The 16,955-nt window shown below is 45.2% G+C and overlaps 1 protein-coding gene across 9 annotated transcripts in view; it reads left to right on the top strand.

Moving 5' to 3' along the window:
* fbrsl1 (fibrosin-like 1) overlaps positions 1-13,863 on the top strand; it is a 286,791-nt gene extending 272,928 nt beyond the window's left edge. For 2 of the 9 annotated variants that reach the window (XM_085424378.1, XM_085424375.1), the window contains 11 exons: positions 1,410-1,660; positions 5,086-5,136; positions 5,340-5,435; positions 7,054-7,125; positions 7,302-7,331; positions 7,630-7,701; positions 8,378-8,510; positions 9,175-9,258; positions 10,479-10,562; positions 11,390-11,648; positions 12,110-13,863. In XM_085424378.1, coding sequence (XP_085280504.1) covers positions 1,410-1,660; positions 5,086-5,136; positions 5,340-5,435; positions 7,054-7,125; positions 7,302-7,331; positions 7,630-7,701; positions 8,378-8,510; positions 9,175-9,258; positions 10,479-10,562; positions 11,390-11,648; positions 12,110-13,406 — 2,429 coding nt within the window. In that variant the 3' untranslated portion in view covers positions 13,407-13,863. Of the gene's footprint in view, positions 1-1,063; positions 1,225-1,409; positions 1,661-5,085; positions 5,137-5,339; positions 5,436-7,053; positions 7,126-7,301; positions 7,332-7,629; positions 7,702-8,377; positions 8,511-9,174; positions 9,259-10,478; positions 10,563-11,389; positions 11,649-12,109 lie in introns of all 9 variants that reach the window. The other 7 variants (XM_085424384.1, XM_085424382.1, XM_085424377.1 and 4 more) reach the window with 6 other exon arrangements.
* Positions 13,864-16,955: the final 3,092 nt, after the last annotated feature.

The raw sequence follows: 16,955 nt of genomic DNA, 5'->3' as shown, positions 1-16,955 counted from the left end.
TAGCCCTTTCTTAGAAGTTTAGTTTGTCCAGATCTCAGTATTTTAAATAGAACCAATATACCAGTGGTGCTGATCTATTAACTATTTGCTGGTATATCGATAAATTTATAACAGCTGATAAATTAAAATTCAAGTAAAGACGAGATGATAGAAATACTGTTAACACCATGTTATGAGTGTTAATACTTCATAGTTTGTTAACCAGAGACAGGTATTCCAAAACTGTATTGGCAACACAGTTTTGGAATACCACAACAACCAGCTGATGTGAGCAGAGTCACAGCAATCCACAAATAATGAGTCTTAGTAAGGACTCATAAATAACCACACATGATGAATGCTAGGGATATCTGTTTATGGTTTGTGTACTGGCTATCGGATTTTAAATCATCCGATATCGGTGCCAGTATCAGTGTCAGTTTTAAAAAAGGCTCTAATTATACATCCGTTTTCCATAGTGCCTCAGCAAAGTAAATTGCAATGACAAATTTGCATTAATCTTTAAAGCACTCTATGCAGCACATGGGATATTAATGCTAATAACACAGTGGGCAGTAAGCACTTAGAGCTCATCAATAAACTGAAAAAAGTACAAAGGGTCTTGCATAGAAATAACTGTTGGGCATTACAGAGTGGAAAAGTATATTAAATGGAAATAAATACACTTGGGGTCCCTTCTTAGATGGTCTGCATTTCTAGTAGCACAGATATTAAATGGGCACAAGGACTGTAAGAGGGCTTGGATGCATCACGAGTAAATGTCATCTAACGATCAGACAGCCACCACGGTCGGAGACAGCACACCGCAAGCAGCCAGTCTGCAACTGGCACAGCCAAAATTGTGTTGCCTAGCATGCAAACACGAGTGATTTGTAACGATTTTTAATATGTTCAAAGATTCTATCGAAACAGGCGATCTCATCAGAAAAGAAAATGTCTCCAGACATGATGGGTGTCTCCAAAATAAGCAGTAAATATGCCAGTTGTGAAATGACTTTCTCATAGAGGGCAAGAGTGTGTGTGTTTTCTGCTGGGATGACTCTTGGTTCTTTCTTGTCTTTAGATACCAGCCTGTTGATATCATTCAACCAACCAATCATGTATTGCCAGCCTCATTCGGGGATTCTGATTGGCACATTGTCACAGGCAACTCTCTTACCACCACCAATGAGTCCCCACGTAGAAAACCCTCACAGCATGAGCTGGAGAAACAGAGAATGCCAGGTGACTATTTTCTTTTTTCTCTTCTACCCTTGTTGTGAAGACTGACTGGGCGCCCGTGCCTTTTTTTTTCTTGTGTCCCCCCTTCCGCCCCCCCCCCCCCCTCCTTTTTTCTTTCTTTTTTTTCCTTTTTTTTGCTTTTCTTTTTTTTTTTTTTTTGGGTTTCCCCTCGCTCTCCTTTCTTGCAGAGCATGACCTCCTGAGGCAGGAGCTGAACAACCGTTTCCTGGTTCAGAGTTCAGAGCGGGGCCGGGGGCCGTCCGCTTCGCCGTTGGCCCCTGTGTCACTCCTGAGGGCCGAGTTTCACCAACACCAGCACATGCACCAGCACCAACACACCCACCAGCACACCTTCACGCCCTTCCCCGCAAGTCTGCCCCCGGCCGCCATCCTCACCCCGCCCACCGCACCCCCCATGGTGCGTACCCAAGCCAGAAATGTGAGGATAAGTAAAATAAGCTCCCGTAACTTCCCACCAACTCACCTGTTACCCCTCCCAATTTCCTCTTCAATCAACTCCTCCCTTTTTTTCTTTACCCCCAAATTTGCCAGTTTTGTCCTGTAGCTGTAAGAACCCCTCCCTTCAGAAAAATCTGACACTTTGAGTTTGAATTTTTAAATATTTTTTTTTTGCACTCTTCCTGTGGACGACAAGCTGGAAGCATCACGTTTAATTGGGGCTGCCACCTCCCATTACACAAACACACACACGAGCATGTTTATTACACTGTCAATTTAATTGCTTCAAGTACACATTTCCATTATCAGCAACTATATTTGTATTTATTCAACAGATTGATGAGGCAACATGTAAAATGTTTATTTGTAATTTTAAATTAGCAATAGCATGTTCATTCCATTATATTTTCATTATTAACAGCGTGGTGTTCAGCCATGTGTTTTTAGCATGTTTAGCCGCAGCTTTTTTAAACGACACAACAAATGATAACATTTCTCACTTTCAGTATTTGATATGTTGCCCTTTGATTGTTTCAATTCTATTAACACATTCAAATATTTTATTTTGCTTTTATTTACATTTTACACAGCATCCCAACATTATTAGAAAGGACTGTAGAGTTTCAGTACGCTTCAGTTTTTATAGAAGCTACTTTCCTGTTTAGATATGCCTTTTCATTCAAAACAAAGGTACTAATAAGCCGATCTGTGTCTGTATGAATACATTCCTGCAGACTTGTGCTTTTATACATACATATATATACACAGACATATATGTGTGTGTTTGTGTAACAGGGACTTATTGCTGCGTGTATGTGTGTGCAAAGCCCAAAAGCAACCATACATTCCAATGACAAATTCAAAGCTTTTCTAGTGGGTCAGATGACTTCATTGCGGATAAAGGGGGGAAATGACATCATTGTAAAACTGTTTTGATAACGTTTCTAATTGCTTCCGTGTTTTAAATGCCAACAAGTCTGGAGGGAAGAGGGAGGGGCGTTTAACACTGGCAGCTCTCAAAATTTGTACAGAGGAAAAACGGTTATGACTATTCATCCATCATTTGAAATGCGCAGCAATCTCTGTCAGTCGAATCAGACGGCTCCCCATTTGTAGCTTTTTGCCATTAGTCTAATAGATCTAATCCATCTTGTCATGACCTCTGATTAAAAGCCCGTGGTCCCATTAAGGCCCAACTCCAAGATTATCCCCATCCTGTACATTAGAAATCAAAGCTCTGGTATTTATGGCGCAGTCAGATAAGCATAAGGGCCGTTTACATGATTCTTCGGTCAGCACACACGCTGTTGTCTGGTCTGCTGTTCATTCCTTACATGGAAGGAATTATGCGCTACACAATCCTCTCTTTGAAGATGAAAGAAGTGACCCCCCTCCCACCAACACCACCACCACCACCATCATCTCTTTTGTGTCGTTTCAGTGGGATTTTACACTGACGTTAATGTTGCTGTTGTGTATTTTGTCGTTTTCGCTGTTTTTACTTAACGTATGCCTTTCCCTCCCTCCTACCCCTCAGTAGCGATATTGCTTTCTTCTCCTTAGTGCTTAAAGAAGCAGAGTAATGATGATGTTGTGGCTGTTTTTACTGTTTTGCTATGAAAAGCTAGACCAAGTGTTTCCCAGCTGTGCATCCTCTGTCTATCTCTCTCACACACACGTTTTTTTCCTCCTGCTCTCTAGATGCCCCATGTCATTTCAACTATGTAACAGCCCTTGGCTAATGGCTGTAATTAATGAAATTATGAAGCCTCTATATTTGTTTATTGTTCTACGCCCTCGAGCAGCTGGCTTGCCAAATGGCAGCGGTGAATGCCTGCCCCCTTGCTCCTGCCATGTCTTTGGACGAGAAATATTTTTAATTGTTATAGGATGAAATATTAAGCGTTAATTAGCCAAAGCGGTTTACTATAAAACTGTGACAGCCTCCATAAATTTTAAGGCAAGACTTCTTTTTTTTCTTTATTTGTTTTTTTTAACAAGGCCATAAAGCCGAAATCCCCTCTCCAGTGACAGACATTAAACAGGCCGCGCCTTCAGAAGCGCAGAGGAGCTGTTTAATGAGCTCGGAAGCTGGCTCAGCATTTCCTCTCAATGGGCTGTCTTTGATTCGGGGCCATTATCGCCCACAAACAGGGCCGCCGACACCATCGCCGCTGTTATTACCATTCTGCGCACAGATGTGATTGGACCTGCTTCACCAGACGGCCCCGTGTCCCAAACCCTGCATCTGCACCAGCAGCTTTACCAGCTCCAGCCCGCCCTCCCTCCCCAGCCACCCCTGTCGCTGCACGCGTGCACACAGAAAATCTGATTCATACCCGTTCATTTTCCCATATTATGTAAACCCAAAACATCTGCGCCTGCCAACTGAGCTTTGAGAAAACACTCGCAAAAAGTACCTGCAAATGGTTTGTGTATTTACGGAATAGGAATAAGTTACTGTCACTTGTAATTAGACGTTTTCAAAATAGAGAGCTGGTATTGGCTCGCGAACAGACATACAAAGTCCTCATTCATGCTCCCTTCTCTCTCTTCCTCCCTCCTGTCCATCTCAGCTTACCGACTGCTTTCTCGTGTGCGCGCGGGGCATGATCGGAAACATTTTAAATGTAACCACACTGTTTTCATCTGGCAAATTCCAACTAAAATTATTCTGATAGGTTAAGTTCTGCCACAGAAACGGTTTCTTCACAACTCTGAGGTGGTGTCGGTTTCAAGCATTTAATCAGCTGAAATCCCATCTCCTTAAATCAGTCTCAATCATACAAGGCAGACTGTTCACACAGCTTCACATATGACCTCCGTGGTTTTACGGACTGACCCGCTTTTTTGTCTTTTGAAGTACAGTTTCCTAACACTGCAAACAAGTTACATGTCTTCTTGTACTTCCTTCCCAGATATACCATCGGGGCTTTTTGCACACAAAAAAATCTCAGCAGTCAAAAGCAATTAGATTCACATTTCTTCAGATTTTCCAGTGATTAGAAACAACTGGTCTGGCCTTAAAACTGTCTGATTCCTAAGCTGGGCCTCCACGCCCAATGTCTGTATGCTCAATTAAAAAAATCATGCAGGCTGTCTTCGTCTTGGCAGTGTGCTTAAGCGGTTGTATTGTTAGTGATTTAACTGCCTATCTGACCACGCTGTTTAAGTAAACCCATGACCAGTTCAAGCCAGCTGCTTTACCCCGGGGCTTGTTATTCTGGACCAAACCCTGCTCGTTACCAGTTACAGATGTTGAGCATGTGTTTTTGCCTTTGTAATGTAAAAAAAAAAATAATGAGACCTTATTACCAAAGAAGGCTGTTGTATGAGGGATTTTGTTCGAGTATATCATTATGTGGACTTTTGTTTCCTAATGCTTTTCTTTTCTGTCTGTTCCAGTTCGACAAATATGGCCCCAAACTGGACAATCCATTCATCAGACATTCAAATGTAAGTTTTTTTGCACTAATTTAAATGTGTTAACAGTATTTGCATATGGCAAATCAAATATTTGACATATTTGAATGTTGCCTTGACAGCATTTATTGTGGCAGTGGCTTTGTGTGTGTGTGTATCTATATGCTTGAGTCTTGTATGTATGACTGTATGATTTTGTTTTGTGTCTCCCATCTTCCCCTTCCTCCCCCTTCCAGTTCTTCCCCTCCTACCCCCCAACCATGCCAGGCATGCCCCCGCTGCTCCCACACTCAGGACCCTTCAGCTCGCTGCAAGGAGCCTTCCAGCCCAAGGTCAGACCCGCATCCCTTAACCCACTGTCTACAAACAGGAGATTTTAAGGGAGCTTGAGCATAAAAGAAACCACAAAGTGTGCAGACTTTTACAAGAAAAACACTTTATAAGTGCGCAAAAGGAAAACAAAAATTTAAAACTGCAGGTGGACTCCTAGCCTTAGTCACGACAGGCCAAAAATAGGACCGTGATGTCTGCCTGTCCAGAAGAGCAGAAGGGAGGAGATGCAGGGGACGTCGAGGGGCGGGAGGGTGTGAGTCTGGCAGATGCTCAGAGGCTGTGACCTGAAGTAAGCCACCAATCAAAGCTGGCCTAAATCCGCTGGCCCTATTCCCAGAGGGCTCAGTGATGGAGGTTCCCTTTTGTGGAAGGCCCCTCCAGATGGTTCAAAGCACAGTTTTATGCATCCAAAGCCCCTGCTAAGTATTCTTGGAGACGAGCTTGGGGGGATAGAGCTTGGGAAGTATGTTTGTTTGTGGGGCCTGGCGACCCTGGTCACCGTGCAGAATCACCCGATCTCTAATAAGGCAATAGATTAAGGCCTGATTTAGACTTCTGCGGGGACTCTTTGTAGTGCTTACGGTGTAGCCTACATAAGTGGCGACATCGTTGGCGGCATTTTTGCTTGTATGTGGTGCGTTGTGTTAATTACCATGTAGTCCTGTCCTGGTGTTTTATATCCAGTGCCAGCTGATGGAAAGAAATAAAATGCTGGGCCTTTTGGTTATTTTGGGGGGGAGGGGATTTCAAACATATCTCTAGTTTTTCCACTTCGCTGTAATTTCCATCACGTTCATTCCCATAGTTTCAGCAATCTCCCTCCAGGTATTTCCTGACATTTGTGAGTCCTTTATATTGATGCTATGATTATAATTCCTTAAACCGAGATTCTCTCACTGATAAAATTTAAAAAGGTGGCAAAAAAGTTGCCAGAAACACGAATGAATCGATGATGCTGAACGAGCACATCATACTAGTTGTGGGCTGCATTGACCCGATGTATAGTTACATTTCTCAGGAGGTGCATGTCAGGTTAGGCCATGTGAAATGACATGTGTTTCCTGCTGGAGCATAAAACCCCAGGAACAATGTTGATCTAGGATCTTGTGCTCTGCAGACTTGAAGATGAAACGATTAGAGATGTGCTGCTCTGGCATAACTCTGAACTCTGGGAAGCATCATTGCAGTTTTACCTATATCAGCTATAGCTGTGCAAATACTTGGGCGTTAGCTGACCGTAGTGCAGCTAATTATCTGGGTTGGAATAGATGCTGGAGGGTCTTCGAGTAGTTTTGCAAGAAATTCGTCTTACATGCTTCCATGCTATCTCCATAACAGCACTGACACAAAGCATAAGAATAAGGTGAAAACTGGGATTACAGTAATCTTATTCATTCTCTCAGGGGATATTTAAAAAAAATAAATGGAAAAAATGCAATTAACAGTGTTCTACAGAGGACCCTCTTGAGGATGCCTGAGACCCCCTTTGGGAATTATTATATGAGGTCAAATTGTTTTGTATTGTTGTGCCAAGTTCAGTTTCTTTCTTTCCCCATGCAGATGTTACAGATGTGGTTGATCACCATGTATCTTTTTGTCTTTGTCTTTCTCTGTCAGGCATCCAATCCCATCGATGTAGCAGCACGTCCTGGAGCAGTGCCTCATACACTTCTGCAGAAGGACCCACGGGTAAGCATGAGACCGAGAGCATCGCAGCCACTCTGCTCATATTCCTTCTGATGATAGCCACACATAATCCAGTGCATATGTCTCAAAGAGACATTTCTTCTCATGCATTTCAGTTTTACAGTTAGTAGTATGTGTCTTTGTTGTTTGTAATAATGATTATCTGTTTATCCATACAGATAACAGATCCATTCAGGACATCTGTTAGGGTAAGTAGATGCCTTATCCTTTCCTGTTAAATGCTTCATCTCTCTGGCCAGGCCACAAAGTCTAAAACCTTAAAATTCTTTAACAATTCTCGATTAAGCAAATGCAGGGTTTTGGCTGCATTTACGCTTAGCTTTGAGGTCTGTATTGGGGTTAGATATTCTTAATATGTTGCCTGGTTGCAAATTCTGATGAGTTCCCACTTTGTAGTTTGGCCAGAAAAGCTCTATGCCAGAATCAATTTTTAGCTCCCCATATCAAAGCCAGCAGGCTAACCTCAGTTTCTCTCTAAATTTTTAGAAACCTGGCAAGTGGTGTGCAGTGCATGTCCAGATCGCATGGCAGATCTACCACCACCAGCAGAAAATGAAGGTGCGTGAGACAGATAGTAATGTTTTTAAGGAATCTTGCTGTCATGTAAAGCCAGATACACTATATTGGTTATGGAAAACAGGCCAAATAGCTAACTTATTGAAAACACTACATGCTAGAGCAGATCGAGCTGACTTGGATCTTTTGTTTGGGTCTAAACGTAGAACGATCACATGATTGGAAAGAGGCAGAAAGCTTTAAAAGAAGCAAAGCCCAACACATGAAGGCTCCACTTTAAACATATATTTTCTATAAAGGTTCTCTCTGACTCCATAAGAGAAGGGGTAGATGGTAACAGTAGCACTCGGTATCAGACGCAACATGTGAACACAGAACAGAAATGCTTATACGAATTACTCCTCTCACTGACAGAGGATGGTGTGGCCTTGCCATGGAGATCCTCTGCTAATGCCACTGGCCCTGGGTGTCTCAGGCTTTTCTTGGGCCCAGAACCCCAGTTGCCAAGGATTTTGTTTCCCTAATCAGCTTACATATATTTGTTATAACACAGCTAGTCAGAATTGAGAACATGGAGCCATTGTCAAAGTCTCTGTCCTTCTCTGAGCTCTCACCCAGTGTAGCTGACGATCGCTCACGCTCACTCCCTTGTTGGAAATGTTTCGTGCTGTTGCGTACTGACCTAATTTTCTTTGTCTCCTTCTCTGCTTTTCTACAGCAAATGCAGCTGGACCCTCACAAACTTGACATGAATGGGAAGCTGGACCTGTTTAGTCGACCCCCAGCACCAGGAGTCTTCCCAGGGTTCCCGTACCCTCACGATCTGGCACGACCCCTCTTCCCCTCCACAGGTTGGTCAAGGCTCAAAATACCTACCAACATATTGAAAACACTCAAACTTCAAGCCTCCTAACGTCATTACTGCCTTTATGGAAATTAACATTTTTAACAACATTTGGAAAAAACACTTTTTATTTTCCCTCTCGTGCAATGTTCACATAATTATAGTGCTTTGGTAGCAAGTGTTTTGCCTGTAAAGGGAGTCAAATATGTCTATGAATATGCATGGCTCTCAGTTAGGTAATTGACTGATGCGCCCTGTGTTGGAGGGCAACAGAGAAGAGAACGGCCTTTGACTGGTAATTATGCAGCGGTGTGTCAGAGGCACTCCTGTAATTGGTTCTATCATTAACAATTCATGAAATATGGGTGATGGTAGCAGTGTTTTGTGAAAGAGGCCAACTTGTTGTACATTCAAGAGCTGACCTCACTAAGCTGGTACAGACTCACGCACAAACAAATAACAGCTGCAATGAAACCAGCTGATATAGTCAGTAGCATCACTCCACCAACTCTTTGCTCATCTGGTCCACGTTGCGTCAGAGTTTGTGATACTGCGGCAGAAATGCATTTGTTTAACTTAGGGTTTGGTTTGGCGTAAGATTGTTCCCCAACCGACCAGACGACCGGCCGGATATGGATTATAACACTATTTCATCCTCTCTGTCCCGATAGGCTCTGGACACCCCCCTCCGTCTCCATACGGCCCCCCCTCCCACCCCAGTGGATTCCTGCCTCCTAGCCATTTGGCAGGTAAGTGTAAGTAACCCCCATGTTTATCTTTTTTTTATACATTTATCTCCTCTTTCAACACGAGTCTCTCACTCACTCCTTCTTACACTCATGTTTCAAATACATTAAAAGCCACCAGGGTGTAATTTGAACCAAAGGTATTCCTAGTTTTTGATCTCAGGTTCACTTCAAGGTTAATGTACAATATCGTTAGCAACAGCCAGCTGCAGTACTGCCTCTTACTTTACTATAATATTGAATGTAGCCATCCTGCAATCAGCCAGTGTGATTCATACTACGGTCGAAAATAACTCCGGAGTCCGGGTTTATTAAAATGGAAGTAGTTTCCAGCCTCCAGACCGATTTGTCATCCCTCATTTGCTCGGACAAACTGTACACAGAGCAGCAGCACACAAGACACTATTTTCTATAAGCATGCCAAGCTTATTTCGTCGTACCCAGGAAGAAGGGAATAATGAAGGGGCGTTCGTGCTGTATGATTCTTTGGTACATTCGGTTGTTTGCATTTTTATTCATCATCCTCAGTTCGGACTGAGACACTGTTTAAGTGTCAGTCCATTCTGTGCCTATGAAAACATGGTAAACTGAGGATGAAGATTTAGTCAACAAATGGGAATTCATGTGTGAGGCAGAGGAGATTTCTCAATTCTTGTCTTTTCTAATACGTGAAAAGCTCCAGAATTAAAAATCCTTGACCCCTAATCGGTTGGCAAGTTGTGCTTTTCCTGATGGATTATTTCCGATTTAAAGTGGGACTGCAAATTCTTAGTTAATGAGTCCCGTTCGCTGACTTCTCAGACTAAATATTTGTTATCCCCGTAAATTTGGAGGCTATAGTCTGTGACTGATGGAGTCCATCAGATAGTGATTCACCAGTTAAATCACTGTGCTCTGTCTAGGCTAATTTCCACAGCTCCTAATTGTCTTGTCCTACCACAATCCATTTCCAGCTCAGCTCCAAGAACTCAAAACTGATTTCCCCACCAAGCAGCATCATTCCACAAGCCCCAGCAGGTCAGAGACACTCCACTCCAGTTAGTGGCAGTGAATCCAGCATCCAGGCAACCTGGCTACTGCAGGATTACCAGGCAGAGAGCTAGGGTCGCAGCGCTAGAAAACCACGGCTCGCTTGTAAGAGAAAAGCCGAGTGGAATGGGTTGGTGTTGGGGTGAGCACTGCTAGCCAGCCACCCCCCCTTTTGCTAATCCCTGTTTGGCATTTTGCAGATCCTTTCAGTCGCTCCAGTTCCTTTGGCGGCCTCGGCAACCTTTCAAGCAGTGCCTTCGGAGGATTAGGCAACCCCTCGCTTGGTAAGCGTTGGCCCCCTCTCGTCCTCCTCCTCCACCGCTCCCCCCTTCAATCTGGCCCCTGTGGCCAGTAATAGAATAGAGCAGGACAGCGTTAGACCACAGGGAGAGCCAGGAGGGGAGAAAAAAATCTAGACACTTAGCTCTAGTTTCTGTGTCAAAACAGTCCTATCCCAGGGAGGCCCAACAAGGCAGCACAGCACACCACAGCAAACCTCCTCCCTGCCTCCACTTCATCTACCAACTAAGTCCCTGACAGCCTGGCTTTAATCTGGCTGTGTTGCTGCCAATAGGCACTCTTAGGTCTGCTGTTTGGTGGTAATTCGTCTATTAATTATTTGACAAGCCCCTTCTGCACCACCATGGAGGGTTTTCTCTTTTCCCTTTGCATCCCTTCTCTATGCCTTTCTCTCTTTCTCTTCATCCTTCCTATTTTTGTGTGCCAAATCGGTCACCCTGTTGTGAAAATGGATGTGATTGGAATAGACATGCCGTGGAATGCTAAGGTTCCCCTTGGCTTTTCACAGCTATCATCTCCAGAGGGCAGTGAGTCTCCCCTGTTCATCCGGTGCAGAAAAGGAAGGGAGGGGGGGGGGACCTTTAGTCTAAAAGCAAATGAGTAGGGGTTTTTTCTCTCCAGTTCAAGGGGGAGGGGGGCATTAACCTCTAACTCTTTCAAACAGCTTCAGTGCTTCAGTGAGAGAACCTCCAGAGACAAAGACAAAAGCAGCTTTTGTTGTTGAGTCTTTCTCATCTTATGTGTCCTCAAGAAGGTTTTGTGCCCAATTAACTTACAGTGGGTCCCACGCCTGTCTGCTTCTTTCCTTCAGGGTCCAACAGCATGTTTGGCACCAAGGAGGGGCCGGGAGGACTGCCCACATTTGGCAGCCCCCACCACGACACCTGGAACCGACTTCGACGAACCCCGCCGTCGTTCCCCACCCCGCCGCAGTGGCCCAAAACCGCAGATGCTGAGAGAAGCAGCTCCGCCAACAGCCACGAGAGAGAGCGAGAGAGGGAACGGGAGAGAGAGAGGGAGCGAGAGAAAAGAGACTCGTCGATTGGCAAAGAGGAGAAAGATAAAGACCGGTGGGTGAAACACACTTTTGGTTGTATGTTTTTGTGTGTTGCTCACATCCAGTATGTAAAAACCGACTCCTGAAATAAGACCACAATAGCGACTATGATAAACCAGCATTATTATACATACAAGCTGATCAGTCAGAGCAGAGCAAAGGAAAAACAGCGAATGTTTTTTTCTAGGTGGTTACAAGTCGTATCCATGGAAACTGAAATAAATTGAACAACCGGCACGCTTATAAAAGAGCACGACGCGCCGAGAGAAGCTATTTGTCAAAAATTAATTGGAGACATTTCTATGAATGAATGAAGGGTTACCGTCAAACAGAGAACAGAGGGATACAAGAGCAAGGCAACTCGTACGATTTAAAAGAGAATTATAAGGCAGATTTTATTGTTGAGAATTAATCAGACACTAACCAAACACGACCTACTGGCAAAAATAAAACTCTTACATTGTGCCGTTACAGGGATTCTGTGGATCGCAACCGCCACTCCAACCGCTCGTCTCCGGCCTCTGCACCAGTCAGCTACCAGATCAGCAGCCTGATTCGCTCCAGCAGCCAGAACTCGAGCGATTCAGGTCGGCATCACAGCGGCAGCGTAGACAGGGTCCGCGAGGCAGAGAAGGAGCTACTGGAGCGACACAGAGAGTCTTCCGCACTGGCTGATGTGAAGGTGAAGGAGAGTCGCTCGCCGGGCAAGGAGATGCTAGAGAGAAGACCCTCAGAAGACTCCATCAAACCCACTCAGCGTTCCCCTTCCCCCTACTCTAAGACAATGATCAATGAGCAGGGCATCAAGATGGCAGGCGGGCCTCTGTCTACGCTCAAGGACAGCGAGAGGAAGGAGCCCCCACCTGCAGAGCTCCTCCATAAGGTGAAAAATGACATGAAGATTAAGGAGGAGAGGAAGGAGGAGCAGGAGGTCATGGTGGTTAGTTCGGAGCCGGCCCCCCAGCCACCGGCCCAAGCTCTTCCTCCTCCCGTCAGCCAACCGGGAAACCCGCACCACCACCATCCACCTTTGTCCCAGCAGCCCCCACTTCCTTCACCGCGTGGTAGTGACATCTCAGCACCTGGCCTGCATGGTGTCCCCATGGCGCATTCTCTGCCTCTTTCCATGAGCGCCATGCCTCAGATGGGCAGCCTCAACGTGCTAGACCGGGCTCGCATGGCTCCCTTCATGGGAGCACTTGCAGGAAGAGAGCGCCTGCCGCACACAGCCTTTCCCTGGGATCCGCTCAGAGAGGCCTACCGCAGCCTGGATCTGCAACGCCGCATGGACTTCCAGCTCAGGCCTGAGCCGGGGCATCGTTTCCCCAGCATGTACGAACAGGAGCGAGCCTACCGCGAAAGGGAGGCTCATGACTACTCCCACCACGAGCACCTGTTGGAGGTACGCAGGGAGCACGAGAGAATGCGACAGCAAGCCGAGGAGCGAGAGCGCCTCCACCTGAGGGAGGAGCTGGACAGAGCACGGCTTCATCAGCTGCACCAGTCCCCAATGGAGGGTCATCTACCACACATGCCCCCCTTTATGCCCCACCTAGGCGGCATGCCCTACCCCAGACTCAGCCCCTCCACAGGACACAATGGCCCTCTGAACAGAACACCCCCTACCGCCGCACTTAGCGCACCCCCACCCCTTGTGCCAGCTGGCAGTGCCAGGCCAGCCTCGCCCCGGAGGACTACCCCCCTCACAACCACCCAGGACCCACGGGACTACTCCCCATCACGTAACCCCAAAGAGGTAGAGGCTCGGTAGCTTCTTGGAAAAGTGCAAAAATGTCTTACAGGGCGCTTTCACACGCCCCCGCTCCTCTAATCTGAAAGCTTGTTGTAAACAAAATGCACTGCTCTTCTCCACCAGAGAAGAGCAAAAGTCCCTAAGGGAAAGGGTATGATTGTACAAATTAAAGGTGTGTAAGGCTAATTAAGCACATGCCATGACTTTATTTTTAGTGGACTGGAGGTCGAATAGCGTCGGTAAAGAGAACATAAATATGTGTATGTTTATTGCCGACTTAAATATTTGATAATTATTAATATATTAATCCAATACCTTTTTTTCAACTTTGTGCAAAATAGAGGTCCTCAAATGAGTTTGTACATTTCCTATCCTTGTTCCATGTATAGATATCATTTCTATGAATTTTATGTATTTTGTGCATTAGTCACGCCTTTTACAATATTTATCCCAGTTGATTGTGAGACATATCCCTTATGACCCACTGTAAAGACTGGATTTTGGTTTCAGTAACTTAACCTCATGGTACCAGGATATCCTCAGTGATGACAATGTACAATGCTACATTACCGATTTGTTCTGTTCAATTGTTTTGCCTTTGAGATATGCAGATAAATATATATTATGAGGTCTTTGTTGAGTCTCTGTAAAGAAAACAGATGTAAATAACTTGTTGCTATTCCTTCGCTGCAAGTTTACCATGTAAATTTATTAGGCTTTTTAACCATTTCTAGAAAAACAAAATCAAAACGAAACACGGGAAAATCACCTGCCTGCTGAATATTGCGGAGAGAGACAAGTGTGGCCGACGGACAGGAAGTACGAAGGGAGGGTGTTGTAAGGAGGCCTAAACGGATCATCTGCAATCTATGCAAAGCAGCACACAGCACCCTGCAGAAGAAATCACCTGGAGGGAAAAGACCATACCGGTGATACTGAGAGCAACCTGGATTTAACACCTGTTTATATTTACAAATGAAATAACGACTAAATAATTCAAAGACTTCCAAGTCACAAACTGGACCAGCCCCAGATAGAAAAATGAGGACACTGTTTAGTGGGCGGCAAAAGGACTCTCTCTGTCAACCTTGTGGTGTTGTGCAGTTGTTTTTCTTAGACTCTTGTATACAAAACAAGTAGAGTTTTAGGCGTGCAAAAAAAAAATGAAAATGAACATTCATGGTTTAAAACGTACGGAATAAAGTTTGGACCTAATGTCAAACATTTCCTGCTCATCTTTAATTCTGGCGCTCGACGTCAGCGCCGGCTGCCAGCTGTGACTTTGTCTGTGAGCCGGACCTGCTGAGTGCTATGTGTATGTGAGGTTGATAGGTTTGCCGGCGATGCCTTAGTTTCTAGCATTTAGAGCATTTACTCATCTGATACCAAGATATTACTTTAAAATCATAAAGCCAACTGACTTGGCTGGCAGAGTAGCCTAAGCCATCAGATCATTTGACCGTAATCTGTCATACATGGGCTGCAGAGCTCTTCACAGGGATCGATGAGATTGGGCCAAGGCAATACAGGCAGGGACTAATAGAACATTGATTTTGTATGAAAGCAGGTTTTGAGTGTTTGTGTTGCAGGTAACCGGTATTGACTGGCAGCCCAGCGGCATATTGACCCGCGGTCTGGACTCATTAAGAGGAGCAATGCCTGGGAGGCAGGCTATCAGTTGGTGGAAAAAGAGGCTCCCCTCTCTTCTCATATGCCTCCTCTCCTCGTGCACACCACTCATCTCCTTTTCTAATGAGGCCGGAAGGCACTCTGGAGTGGGCCGCAGAGGGAGCCCTGGGGTGCCCTGTCCTGTTATTGACAAGACCTCGGCTGCGCCTGCTGCCTGAGCAGAGACAGCCAATTCATCCCGATAATGCGCCGACTACTCATCTCGCTGCTGTGCGCCGTGAGGCCCACCAATCCCAGTCCCATGGTATCAACCCATAATGACAGCGTGGATCAAACCGTGGCCAGGTCATTAGGGGATGTTATTGAAAATCAATAGTGCTCCTGTGTCTCACGCACTCCAACAGGGTTTTTAAAGGGCTCCTTGAAAAGACTGTTTGCCAGAATGTGGTTGGCGTATTGGGAAGACTTAAATCACTATCGCTTTCAATTTAGCCTCTCGGTAATTGAACCACATATTCTTCCTATGGGTAGCATCTGTCAGTGGCCGGCCTCACTTTAGCTCTGTGTGCTTTCAGTCCTAATAATCTAGTCAACAGCAGACACTTAACCCCTGTACCTGTTACCACATAGGGATTTTTTTTCTTCCTGTAACTGTTATTTACTAGGCGAGCTTTAGTTGGAGAAAACCACACACCTTAGATTCCCCCCCACCCAACTCAATCACTCTGTCCTGTGCTCTATCCATTTTACGGCTGAGTGTGGAACGGCCCTCCGGAGATGAAAAGCTCCATCAATTTCACTCATCGTCTGGCAAGGTCAATTTATTTCAGCACACAGTCCATCATCAGATGGGAATCAATTGACACATTGCCTGGCATATCCAACCCAAGGTGGATTATTACAGAGCTTGCAATTGTCAGCTTCTTACTAGAGCTATTATTCATGTGTCCGGGGGATTTTTTTTCTTTCTTTTCTTATTTTTTGGAGATTTTGTACAGTTTTCTATATTTATTTGATCACAATTTCCTATGTGATGGAACATTGTTACTTTGACGGGACTTAATGTAAGAGCGTGTCGCAAAAAAAAGCGTCTGGTTTTCTTTGACACATTTCTCCACTGTAATCCCAATTAATAGGATACGGTGGTATCTGAGGTAAGACATTGTTTTATTGTTCCACTAATCCCCTTCATTTATCTGTGAGAAACCTGAATGCTGAGGGTTTGGGATTGAATTTTCATGGTCTCAAATACCTCCAAAAAGCGCTTGGCACAGTGCTCACCCCAGATTCAGAGAACAGTGGAACAGGCCTTAAGGGGCTTTTATGGAGCACAATGGCAGCTAATAACACAGTGCCAAGCTAATAAGATGGGCAGCTCTTCCCCCACTGATAAAACATGTATGAAAGCATTTTTGAGCCTCTATGTGGTGGCTCCCAAGATCCTTTTTTTCCCCCAGCGAGAGCTAGTGCATTAGTTCCCATTTGAAAGCTGTTTTGAAATGGAGATTGGTAATGAGACCTGGGGCCCCCTCCGTGATCACATTTGCTGGGGCCTCCACTGGGCCTCATGATTTGAGAGACCGCAGCTTTGCTCAGAGTTCAAGTCCATCTCTGCGGGGGTTAGAAAACCCTGATGAGAGCCATTCTGAACCACTAAGCTATATCTGAACTGCGAATTTAGGGAGAGCGCACAAGTCAAGGGCTTTGGCAGCGAATCCTTGTCGCAGCACTCTTTCTAGAATGCGTGTTGTTTTGACCACCTAAAAAGGCTAGCCGCATGCATCCTTCCATGTTCCCGTCTTTTTTTAGCTCTCTGTGTCAACAGAGCGGCAGCTGACAAAAACCAGGCCAGTCAGTGGTTAAGGAGCTGACTTGGAAACAGCCAAATGGTGTGAATTCCAGGCCCTGGTGACAAAGTGCTGTCTAATGTCTTTTCAC

The sequence above is a fragment of the Rhamphochromis longiceps genome, linkage group LG12 (assembly GCF_057381845.1).
Source record: "Rhamphochromis longiceps isolate RC_006_pf linkage group LG12, R_longiceps_female_GT1.1, whole genome shotgun sequence".
Lineage (NCBI taxonomy): Eukaryota > Metazoa > Chordata > Actinopteri > Cichliformes > Cichlidae > Rhamphochromis > Rhamphochromis longiceps.
Note: the sequence above shows the minus strand (reverse complement) of the source record. Positions and strands in the feature narration are given on the sequence as shown.